This window comes from Lycium barbarum, chromosome 10 (assembly GCF_019175385.1).
Source record: "Lycium barbarum isolate Lr01 chromosome 10, ASM1917538v2, whole genome shotgun sequence".
Lineage (NCBI taxonomy): Eukaryota > Viridiplantae > Streptophyta > Magnoliopsida > Solanales > Solanaceae > Lycium > Lycium barbarum.
The window spans coordinates 37249126-37260809 of record NC_083346.1 but is presented as its reverse complement, the minus strand read 5'-3'; the positions used below and the strand labels follow the sequence as shown (position 1 = coordinate 37260809).

The following is an 11684-nucleotide window of genomic DNA, read 5'->3' as shown; positions in this document are numbered from 1 at the left end:
TATTTCAAATGACTCTTCAAAATTTATTTGCATGGAGTGATTACTACTCGTTTTGATAAATAGGAGACGATATAAAATGGGACGTAGGGAGTAAAAATACACTTTTATTTATAATTTCTTAAGTAGCGTATAAAGAAGAATGTGGATAAATAATATGGGACGGAAAGTAACGTAGAAGCATACGGAGAAAGGAGTCGAATAAATAAGCCTTCATTTTCAAGGGGGTTGGGGGTTTGGCCGGGGAGGGGCGAGGGAGAGGGGGTGACAAAGTGATGAAATCAATTTTTGTCATCTAATCATGGGGGACCTTCTTACTGTCGGCGACTTAGAGGTGGCTAGTGGTTACCGTTTCACTATCATGAACGTTATTATATTATATAAAAAAGATAAACAAAAACGATTTTTATCTAATGAAAACCCAAAGGTAAACATATTATAGATACAGAAAGTTGCTGTTCAATTTAGACAGTATTGTGGGTTTTATAGTATTTCTTACTCCCTCTCCTCAGTTCACTTGTCCTGTTGTGCATAAGGAATACTGCAGTCTCCTTAAAAATTAATAAATAAAATACATATTTTATCACGGTTCTCATAATAATACTTATATTAATTAATACCTTTGGATATAATTTGATGAATGAGTAGTTAATATTGAGGACAAAATAGAAAAGAAAAAGTTATTTTTCTCTTGATATGCTAAAGTGAATAAGTAGGCGTTTGGACATGCGATTTCATCTCAGGACATGAAATCCAAATCATCTAAAAAAACATGATTTGGAATTTTAAATCATGATTTCAAAATTTTTTAAATGTAAAACTTGACCCATAAGTTTATATTTTGTAAAAAAGATCCATAAGTTGGTAGATATTTTTAACAATTACTCCCACCAACCTCATTAACTTCTACCAACCATTATTTATGTTCGTACCATATGGGAAGATTATATTAAAGAGTAATTATATTACTATTCATGTTAAATTTCTTTTTTTATTGAACTAAAGTTTGATCAATTGATATGTATTTTTTAGAAAGGCTATTAGTAGCGTATTAATTTTGTTATGAAATATGACTTGCTGATTTGGTAAGATTGTGTAAGAATTGAGAAAGTTCTGATAGTTTTCACAACTTGTGGTGTTTTTATGTCTATAAGAAAAAATACAACTTAAGAAATCCAACTGCATGTCCAAACATGATTTCATCTCATTGCTTCATCTCATGGCTTCAAATCATGATTTTAAATCATGTCTAAACGGCTCCTTCAGTGAAATTTATTTTTAGTCTAATGGACAAGTAAACGGATGGAATATATTTGGCATGTATATGAATAGGTTGAACCCGAAGTATTAGATTCTCTTGAATTTGAGAACTCATGGCAATTTGTTTGTTGATAGTTATAACTAAAGTACAGATTGACACTTAAAATGGCATGATGAGAAGCGTGAATCATAAAAAAGTAGTTAGTTGAGAGTGGATTATGTAAAACCACCTCTCCACATACTACATGCAGCGAATGTAGGGAGGAAAATTAAGGGACAATAACCCAAACTAATTAAAGAGAACACATTTATCCTTATGAGAGCTAATGTAAATTTTTCCTTCAGAATTCATCATTGACTTTCAACCTTTTCAAAACTTTTTCATATTGTGAAAACAAAATAAAAGCAACTTGTTACATTAAATATCCCCGTTTGGTTTTCCTAAGATGGACGATTCTTTAGTCCAAACTTTTTCGTGACTCTAGAACTTTGTTAAACACATAAAAGTCATTTCTAATTATGCAATATAAGATACGATGGAGTCATGGGATCTTATTTCATCTGTTTGTTCAATTTCTTGCTAGAACTATTCGAAAAAGATTCAGAACATTGTCCTCGGTAACGTAATTTAAATATTTGGTTTTTTCCAAAAATATTCCAATACTAAGTACCACTTATTAGTAACCACGGTCAAAAAAATAAAACGTGAAGTACAACTGAAATGCCAATTATACCTATTTTGGTTTCAAATATAATGGATAACCATTGACCAAACTAGTCAAGAGACGGTTAAATCTAATTAATAGGATTGACACATTCTTACCAGCCTAAGGTTACTTGTCCAACTTGTAATCCAATTACTATATTAGTATACTCTTAAATAAGAAAACAAAATTATATCCAAGCCACTATTGTGACAAACTAATATTCTATTAATCGCATTTCACATAATACTATTTAAATTATACATTATAATAGTAAAATCAGAAAAAAATATTAAAATAGTTATTAAAAGGTAACATCACATTAAAATTCAATCTTTGAGCAATTTAGTGAATTTTGCCATAACTCTTTCAAGTATTATAAGAAGAGTGCTTTATCACACTTTTAATTATAATATTACAGAATTCAAACCTTTTCAACTATGTAAAAGGTCTTAACGTGGAAAAAACGTGATACCGATAAGACGGAATAACATCCTACTATGTAAAAAATAATAGAAGTCAACATATTGATGATTTAAAAATATTTATGTGACGTTTGGAGATTGGTAAAAAAAAAAATCGTTTAATTTTTGAAATTCAAAAGATGTTACGTAAATTGAGAGTATTATTAGGTATAAGTTCATTCCACATTATTGTACTTTCTGAAAAAAGTGATGGTAAGTTTTGTTTTATAAAAATACAGTTAATTCATTTTTCTTTTAAATTCTACTGAGAAAAAGGGAAAATTTGAAGGGGGAAAAAAAGGTGGTTTAAGAAGGAAAGAAGAGAGGAAAAAAATAAAAATGTGGGCAAGAAAGACGGAACCGAAAGCAAGAAATTATGCAACCACCAGTTCTTTAATTACATTTCCTTTCTACTAAAATCCATATTATTATTACTTACTCTATCATCAAGAATGGCGAAAATCAGTGAACTGAAAAGAGAGTTACAGAGAGCGGTGAATTGTGTAATTGAAGAAGACGATGATGATTCATTAGAAGCTACTGATCAAGCCATGCAGTGTTTGTGTGCTTTAAAAGACTTGAAATTGAAATCTTTGAGTTTACCAATTACACCACCACATGAATTTGTTTGCCCACTTTCCAAACAGTTAATCAAAGACCCTGTTGTTTTGGCGTCTGGTCAGGTTTGGTCAATCACTTTCTTCTTTTTTTTTATTATTATTTTATATTTTTGCCCCTTGAATTGATTTCTTTAATTAATCTCTTTATCTATTATACACTGTTTAAAAGTATAAATTATACTTTATTTTCATTTTCAGATTTTTTTTGTTTGCTCTGTTCTTTTGGGTATTTTTTTCTGTGCTTGGATACATAGTGCTCAAAAGTGTAATTTTATTGCTTTGGTTAGCTATTCACCTCTGCTTTGTGGTTCTTGAAATTATTCTTATTCATTCAAGTTTGGGTTTATAGGAGTATGTGATTGACACATATCTCACATGTGTACATTTATTGTGTATATATATATTTTCATTTATAGTTGTGGCTGTGAAAAATCTGAATGTTGGGAGTTTTTTTTTTAATTTTTTTAGGGTAGATAAGAATTAAATTTTACTGCTAAATTCTCATCCTGCCAGGGCTATGTAGAAAACTTTCCTTACGTTCACCCTGACATTTCTTGTTATCTACAAAAGAGTGAAAACTAGGTGGCAGTGATATATGAAAAAATGACCCAAAAAAAAAATGCCGCATATTTGAAGCACAATGTGCAATTTCCAGATTGTTGTACCTCTTGATTGAAAGGTTGTATTGTTCTGTGGTGGTGAGTGTTTGTCACGAATATCACGAGAGGTGGATTCGGAATTATAAAATTGTTCAACAACATTGTAGTTTAAGCCAAAAGAAGTGCTACACCTGCTGCCAGTAGCATGGCGTTCCTCTAGCCGTCAGGAAAAACAAAAAAGTAAACTATAAGATAAAGGCTACCTGTTAGTACTTTTTCTTAATTAGGAATGAGAGGGAACGCCGAGGGTAGAGGGGTTTGGTCTGAAGGTTTAGTTAAAATTGCTATCATAGTGTTGTTTAAGAATATTTAGAGAAAACAAATATCTGTACAACTTTTCTAGCAGTTGCAGTTTTGCCGTTTTCAAGAGTGCAGGATCACAAAGCTACCTCTTCCTGAAATTATTCTCCGGCTAGATTTACTTGTGTTATATTTGGTTTTCACATAATTATACGTGGTGAAATTTATTTGAGAAACAACTTGATTGCTGGAGAGGAGGCTTCAGACAGTACTACTGTATGTTATTCAGTACTATAAGTTAAATTAGCTAAGATTTTGCATTTCCAGCGTCAAGGAAACACAGACTTCCTTGATTCTGAATTGCCTTCTTCTCAGGGTGTGTTTGGTATGAAGGAAAATGTTTGCCTGGAAAACAGGTGGTTTCTTACTTATTATTTCTAGTGTTTGGCAAGTAAGCGAAAAAATATTATCCCAAGAATATCTATGTGTAGTCTAGCAAAACAATATGGTGGTGGGAAGTGGGGGTTCGTGGGTGGGGGCGTTGAGTGGGTCGGGACTCGGGAGTATATGATGAGCTTGGACTGTCATTGATGGAAAATGTTTTCCTTCATACCAAACACATCCTCAATTTCTGCTGTGCCTCCTTCCTGATGAATTCTCTCTTTCAACTATTCTATTTGGAAACTGCTATGCTTTTTTCATCTTCGTGATTGCGCTACATACTTAGATTAACTTGGATATCACTAGATGGTTGTTTTCATTAAAATTTTTGGATGTTATGGTTGTTTGCAGACATATGACAGACCATTCATTCAAAAGTGGCTGAAAGATGGCAATCGTACCTGCCCCGAAACAAAGCAGGTTCTCTCCCATTCAGCTCTCACCCCGAATCATCTAGTGAGAAAAATGATTTCACAGTGGTGCCTGAAGCACAAAATTGAGCTGCCCGGCCCTTCCCATGATGAGGACCAGGATATAGTCACAAATGCAGACCGAGATCGTTTAAATTCACTGCTTGAGACATTGTCCTCCAGTAATGTCCCGGAGCAGAAAAAGGCTGCAAAAGAAGTTCGGGTGCTGACTAAACAGATGCCATCTTTACGGGCTGTATTCGGGGAGTGCAGTGATGCTGTTAACAAATTGCTAAGTCCTCTCTTGTCTGGAAACGTGAATAGTCATCCTGATTTACAAGAAGATTTGATCACTACAGTTCTGAACATCTCAATACATGACAGCAATAAAAAGCTAGTGGCAGAAAATCCTATTGTCATTCCTTTACTTATTGAGTCGTTGAAGTTCGGAACGCTTGAAACAAGACGCAATTCTGCTGCTACTCTTTTCACATTATCAGCACTTGATTCAAACAAGGATATTATTGGGAAGGCAGGTGCTTTCAAGCCTTTAGTCGAACTCCTGGATGATGGACAACCGTTGGCCATGAAAGATGCTGCTTCAGCAATTTTTAATCTCAGCATTGTCCATGAAAATAAGGGTAAAGCTGTTTCTGAAGGAACAATAAAGGTGATTATGAAGAAGATCGAAGATCGGATACTCATTGATGAATTATTAGCTATTCTTGCCCTGCTGTCCACTCATCACAAGGCTATTGAGGAGATGGGAGAACTGGGTGCAGTCTTTTGTCTCCTTAGTATTATTAAGGAGGACACAAGTGATCGCAACAAGGAGAACTGCATCGCCATTCTTTACACAATGTGCTATAACGACCGAACAAAGTTGAAAGAGATATGGATAGATGAGAGTACCAATGGGACCATAGCTAATCTTGCCCAAAGCGGGACCTCTAGAGCCAAGAGGAAGGCAAACGGCATTATTGAGCGGCTAGACAGATATCTTTCTCTTGTGCACACTGCTTGAGGCTGAATGTTTGTGTATGTACATTCCTAATCACCCCATGTAAGTCCTCTTGCTTCTCATTAGACCTCATACAACCAAGTCTCTGTCCTTGTAGGGAGATATAAATTCTTTTAATTGTCCATTTTGAGGCTTGTACAGTACTGTGAAATTCTCAGCATTATGTAGCATTGTTAGTAGTTGATCACCTTTAAAGACAGATATATCCTGCTTATGGCATAACTTTCAAATTGTTACTGTCTTGCTTTAGTATTAGTTTTGCCATCTCCAGTGCATGTGGCGTGTAAAGGTTAACATATACAAAATATTTTCAGATGGTTTAGTGTTCTTAAGTGGATGTTTGGATTGTGGCAAATGAGGGGCATCTTGAAATCCATTCGAATTATCTTCCTTGCTGATGAAGGGATGAGCAAATAGCAATTCCTTTTTCCAGATTTGGAGCAAAAATATCCATTTTTCGGTTATGTAAAGAAATGTTCCCTTGATATAAAGTTTAGACTTTAGAGTTTTGAGTTCCATCAAACATTAAGCCATTACAAAGAACGTGAGTGGAATTAGTATAGTTTCATTTTTCAGGGACTTAAAACAAGCAGTAATATCATTTGATGTAGAAATCATTCATATACCTATTGCTAATAAAGATTTCATTAGCTCTATGCTTTGCTGCATATTTGGAGTCAAAGCTTACACTGAAAAAAACTAAAAAGTAAAAAAGAGCATGAAATACAAAGACTGGTGCACAACATAGAAACATTCCTCCTAGATTAGCTCTTAATACGAATAAGACAAACTCTATTATAGCCATTTTCTCAATCTCTGCGCCTAAGATTGAAGTTGTTATGTTGTTGCTGTTTTTATCAAAATCTCCATAGCCTTGGCCAATTGTAGCTATGCCTTGCAAGGTGGAGCAAGGCATCTTGAGAAGAATCCAAACATTCTCTTCTGTATCCAAATCAATAAGGAATGAAAAATGGTTAGGAAAATGCTGTTTTATCAATTGGTCTAATGTAAACAATGTCATTGAATGTAAAGGTGAACTCACTTTCTCAATTTTCATACTGCTTTGTTTCAACGTTTTCAATGTATACAAACGGAGAATAAAAAAAAACTCGAGTTTTATAATTATATTGGACTAACGGAGTTAAGTCAGTCGTAGAGATGCCACCTTGCATTTTAGAGGTAAATTCCAAGATGATTCAAAGTGCGCAACGCTTTTTTTTTTTTTTGGCGGATTTTAATGTGTGTTACTAATATGTCCATGATAGTGCAGATTGGTGATTTGACAGATATTGTCGGTATTCTTAACAATCAAATAATTGAAGAAAAGTATTAATATAATAAATCAAAATTGAGGGGTCAGTTGACTTTACTTTTATTGGTTCTAGATCTTTAACTAGCATTTCCAAAAACATGATTATCCATGTCTGATCCCGCTATCAAATCTTTGTAAACTTTGTGCTGAAAGAAATTATAATGACAAGCTCAAAATAAGAAAAAAATCAAGGATAAAAAAAAAAAAAAAACTTACCCACACAAATTCAAGTGTAACACATATTAATTAATCATGCAAAGTGATAAAAGTGTTGAGCAGAACCACAGATTAAGCATTTATTAATTAGGGATATTTACATATTTAACCGGTCGGCCAAAAATAGTTGCAGCCACTGGCCAATGTAGAAAAAATATACATTAAAATATGTATATTTTTTGTAAATAATAATTAAAAGAAAACATATATATTTGCTGGCTGTTATATGGGTAAGCGGATATATAGTGTAAAAATTCGTATTGCGAACCGTAAATTCGTTTTCAAGAAAAGAAAAAGGATGGAGAGAAGGACTAACTTTCTTATAGCCAGGAAGGAGATGAGGAGGAATTTTGTAAAGATCTTCATCCACAGGTTTAGCATTTGTGGGCCGTTGGGCCGACTTCATTGTTGTGTACTGCCTTTGAGGCCCACTTTCATTCCTTGCTTTCTCTACTTTACCTGTCCATTTCTGCTCTGGACACCTCTTCTTCTTATTAATATCTCCCTTTGTCTGCATTACAAATATTTTTCCCCACATTAATTGGCAATATTGCTATTTCTACTGTTGTTCTGTTTCATAAATATTGCTACTTTCTACCTCCAATTTCTTTTCGAAATGATTATGATAAACGAGGATCAAATATGTTATTATAATGATAAAAAGAAAATTCAAAGGTATTCACTTGTGGTTTCTGGACTTTCTTTTTTGTATCTTGTTAGTTTAGTGTTCGTTCTGCAGCAATGTTATCTCAAAGATTTGTAATCTCTTAGCGGAAAAAAAAAATAGATCATAATATTCACTAAGAATTTTCTGATGAAAACTCGTACACCACTAGCAAATGTGAAATTTTAGTGCTAAAGAATTTAAATTTTGATACGAGCTTAAATATGGCGACATGAACAAAATTCATATATATGTCTCAACTACATTGAGATGTAATTTAACAAAATGATAAATGGTCCTTAATGTATGGGGGTTGGACTATTTTAGTCCTTCATATATACTGAAATAGCCCTTAATGTATAGAAAAAGTGATCATTTTAATCCTTCATATATATCACGTAACCGAAAGTCCTTAATTTATAGAAAAAGTGATCTTTTTAGTGCTTTGTATATACCAAGTAATCGAAATAATCCTTAATATATGAAAAAAATGATATTTTAGTCCTAAATCATAAAAGTAACAGTGCAAGTATATGATATTTTTCTATACCACATAATTTTTTTTATTTCAGATCACATATCTTTCTTTTTATCTTAAATCTCGTGTTTAATCAAACACCTTGGCATAAATGAAGAGGAAGTAACATTTATTATAGCATATCGTATCACATGATGGACGGCCGAGGAGACAGTTACTGAACACGCTGTACATGTATGAATAGTTGACGATATATGTCTTTAAACATATTTTATACTTAGTTCGAGGCAAATAATGCTCTAAAAAGTCAAGCATCATTTCTTGACTTCCAAGTCCAATGTTGAAATTGGGTTGAGTTTGTTGGAAACTTTGCTACTTCCAATGACTCTTTTAGGGAAACGAGTTCTTAGATTCAAAATCTATATTCAAAGAACGCCATTTTCTTATTGCCATAATAATTGTACTCTATATCACCAGGGTTACTTAATTATTAGGTTGACAGGTATACAATTTCATACTTTGTTGGGGCCCAAATATTGGTCACTTTAACAAATTACATTATATTTGCTGTATTTGACATTTAAAAGAATAAGAAATTACTTATTACATTTTTCGTAATATATCCTTACTGCTCTGATAAATTAAATGATGCATTAATGAAGTTAAACATTTCTGATAAATGGTAAATATAGGCAAATATTCTTATGGTCATGGTTATTTAATGTGTATAGTAACAGTATATAGAAACCCTAAAGATAAATAATATGGACAGAAAGGAAGTATTTTTCTTATTTGATGTTTAAATTCTAATTTCATTGATAATACTCAAAAACGCTTTAATTTAACACAACTAATAAGTATAAAAACGATGAAGGTTTAGTTTCCAAAACCTAACTACCATAAGGATTACATTAGGTCACTCATTTATTTAATTTAGTAAGTGTAAATATAAATACGCACTAAAAGGAATCTAAGTTATCAAGTTGTGGGGCAGTGGCGGAGCCACTCTGGTTTAAATTGATGCCTTATGCTGAAAACTACACTTTGTAGATAGGTAAAATGATTTTTCCTATATTTATAGGTTATGTGTGAATACCTGTAGTTTCTTCACGTGTTTATACTATTAAAAAAAATTAAAATTAGCTATGAAATTTATTCGCCACTAATTCATGTTTTTAAATATTGGTACTTCTTTTACGTTTTGATTCCCTTGATGAAAATACCGGTAGAATCATGAGGTGTGTAGGTAAGAAGCAGTGGCGGATCTAGGATTTAAGAGTCGTGGGTACCTCATTAAATTTAATAAAATAAAATCCTGAGCAGAGATTCAAACCCAAGTTCCCTGGTCACCCAAATCTTTAAAGTTCCACCTGGAAAGCAAAGCACCCAGCTGTGTTTTTTATTTCTAGGGTGCTTTTTCAAATTTTTCTACCCAATTTTCATATATTTTTTATATAACTATATCTAGACTACGTCGAGTTTAACGGGTGCTGGAGCACTATTACATTCGGCATAGGTCCGCCCCTGGTAAGAAGATAAAGAAGAGAAAATCCCCAATATACTACAGTTAAAAGGGGGGGGGGGGGGGGGGGGGGGGGAAACCAAGAAGAAGACAGACCTTTGTGTGAGGAGGATTAGGGATGGCATAGAAGTGAGGTTTCTGGTAATGAACAACATAAAGATCATCTTCAACTGAATGGCGAACCAATCCGGCTTGTCTGGCAGACTCAAAATACTGGGTGATTGGCAGCTCATTTGCCTTGTCCCATTCTCCAAATACTGGAATCTGCACTCCAGTACTTCTTTTAAACTCCTACAATATGTATGATGTATCATATTGTAAACAAAATGCTTTCAAGAAATTAATTACTTGCACCATATAGAGAATTAAGAGGAACTTACCATTTCCATCATGAGTTTAATTTGGACCAGCTAATGAAAGATGGGGAAAATGGACAAAGGAAATGGATGGGTGTGAAATATTTCAGGAAATTTCTTTTTCCTAATTCTATTCTTCCACTCTTGTCAGCTACAAGTACTCAAAGAGATGGAGTTTACTTTGTTGGTTGGGTGAGTGGGGCATGGCATATATAGGGAGCTATATATCTATCTATATAGGTTTCAAATAAGTTTGGTAGTAGCATAATCTACAATTTTAAAGGTCAAGCAAAGTTTTCCACCTTTAATGGAAACACCCTCCACCAAACGTTGCACTTTAAATATAGTATTAATTAAAATAGGACTTGATGAAAAATACTAAACTATGACATGAATTGTACCTATCGTTTTCACTACGAAATTAGTGAACATCAATTTTTACGGGCACTTTTATCATTAATAAATGTTAGGCGGTTTAATTATTCACGATTACTAGAATCTGAACTCATGGACTGTAACTAATAATTTGTCAAAAATGTTCTTTTTGGTCAACAAAATTTGACATTGTATGAATCAGCAATTTTTGTAGCACAAAAAAAAAAAAATTGAATCAAACTAGTACAAAAAAAAAATATTAATAGGTTTCACGCACGAATTTCGTGCGTGAAAGGACCAAACTGCAAAAATGCACTTAGGGCCTTTCACGCACTAAATTCGTGCGTGAAGGAGGCTTTGGTCAAATCAGTTTCTTATGCTTCTTTCTCACTATGATGGAAATCATGATTTGCAAGTTGTAGGCATCGAACGGATTGTCGTTTGTGCGTCAAGGTGTGGCTGAATCCATTAAATTTACTCATATGAATAATTGAACTCTGGTAATGGTTGGTCTAATCAAGAAATAATTTAGGACGAATTGTGATACGTGCAAACGGGGATGACACTATCTATTAATAGAGTCCGGAATCAAAATGCCCCCAAAAAATCACTTTGAACCAAAATACCCCAACAAAAAAAAAGTTACAAAACTACCTTTAGCGCAGTAATTTACTGCGCTAAAGCAGTTCACGGAGACGGAGCCGTTAACTGCTTTAGCGAAGTATTTTACTGCGTTATAGAAGCAATTTTTTTTTTCTATAACGCAGTAAAATACTGCATTATAGAAACAGTACAAAAAAAAAAAATCTATAACGTAGTAAAATACTGCATTATAGAAACAGTACTAAAAACAAAATCTATAATGCAGTAATCGTTGGTCAAAGTATGACGTTTCGGAGTCTTGACACACGACTAATCGTTGGTCAAAGTATGGAAAAAAACACT

At 33.4% G+C, this 11684-nt stretch overlaps 2 protein-coding genes across 6 annotated transcripts; one reads left to right on the top strand and one right to left on the bottom strand.

Annotated features, from left to right (window-relative positions):
- Window positions 1–2652: 2652 nt before the first annotated feature.
- LOC132613836 (U-box domain-containing protein 9-like) lies at window positions 2653–6324 on the top strand. Of its 3 annotated transcripts, XM_060328119.1 has the most exons (3): window positions 2653–3108; window positions 4737–5858; window positions 6131–6324. In XM_060328119.1, exons 1-2 carry the CDS (start codon window positions 2878–2880, stop codon window positions 5817–5819), a joined length of 1314 nt encoding a protein of 437 aa, XP_060184102.1. In that variant the 5' UTR covers window positions 2653–2877; the 3' UTR covers window positions 5820–5858; window positions 6131–6324. The 3 variants fall into 3 exon arrangements, with proteins under 3 accessions (XP_060184102.1, XP_060184101.1, XP_060184103.1); XM_060328118.1 differs by lacking the exon at window positions 6131–6324 and having other exon boundaries at window positions 2655–3108; window positions 4737–6065; XM_060328120.1 differs by lacking the exons at window positions 2653–3108; window positions 6131–6324 and adding an exon at window positions 3145–3327 and having other exon boundaries at window positions 4737–6065.
- A 72-nt stretch (window positions 6325–6396) lies between these two features.
- LOC132613837 (uncharacterized) lies at window positions 6397–10649 on the bottom strand. Of its 3 annotated transcripts, none has more exons than XM_060328123.1 (5): window positions 10389–10649; window positions 10105–10272; window positions 7661–7855; window positions 7187–7274; window positions 6397–6758 (listed from the first exon to the last, which is right to left on the bottom strand). In XM_060328123.1, the coding sequence occupies exons 1-4, from the start codon at window positions 10398–10400 to the stop codon at window positions 7206–7208; spliced, it is 444 nt and encodes a 147-aa protein (XP_060184106.1). In that variant the 5' UTR covers window positions 10401–10649; the 3' UTR covers window positions 6397–6758; window positions 7187–7205. The 3 variants fall into 3 exon arrangements, with proteins under 3 accessions (XP_060184106.1, XP_060184104.1, XP_060184105.1); XM_060328121.1 differs by having other exon boundaries at window positions 10105–10299; window positions 10389–10634; XM_060328122.1 differs by lacking the exon at window positions 7187–7274 and having other exon boundaries at window positions 10105–10299; window positions 10389–10623.
- Window positions 10650–11684: the final 1035 nt, after the last annotated feature.

Bases quoted from the DNA above. Each gene is read 5' to 3' on its own strand.
- LOC132613837 (XM_060328121.1), bottom strand. The intron at 7,856-10,104 runs GTCTGTCTTCTT...TTTGTAATGCAG, and splicing joins CTAATCCTCCTCACACAAAG to ACAAAGGGAGATATTAATAA. The intron at 7,275-7,660 runs GTTAGTCCTTCT...AATTTCTTTCAG, and splicing joins TCCTTCCTGGCTATAAGAAA to CACAAAGTTTACAAAGATTT.
- LOC132613836 (XM_060328119.1), top strand. From the start codon at position 2,878: ATGGCGAAAATCAGTGAACTGAAAAGAGAGTTACAGAGAGCGGTGAAT. The intron at 3,109-4,736 runs GTTTGGTCAATC...GGTTGTTTGCAG, and splicing joins TTGTTTTGGCGTCTGGTCAG to ACATATGACAGACCATTCAT.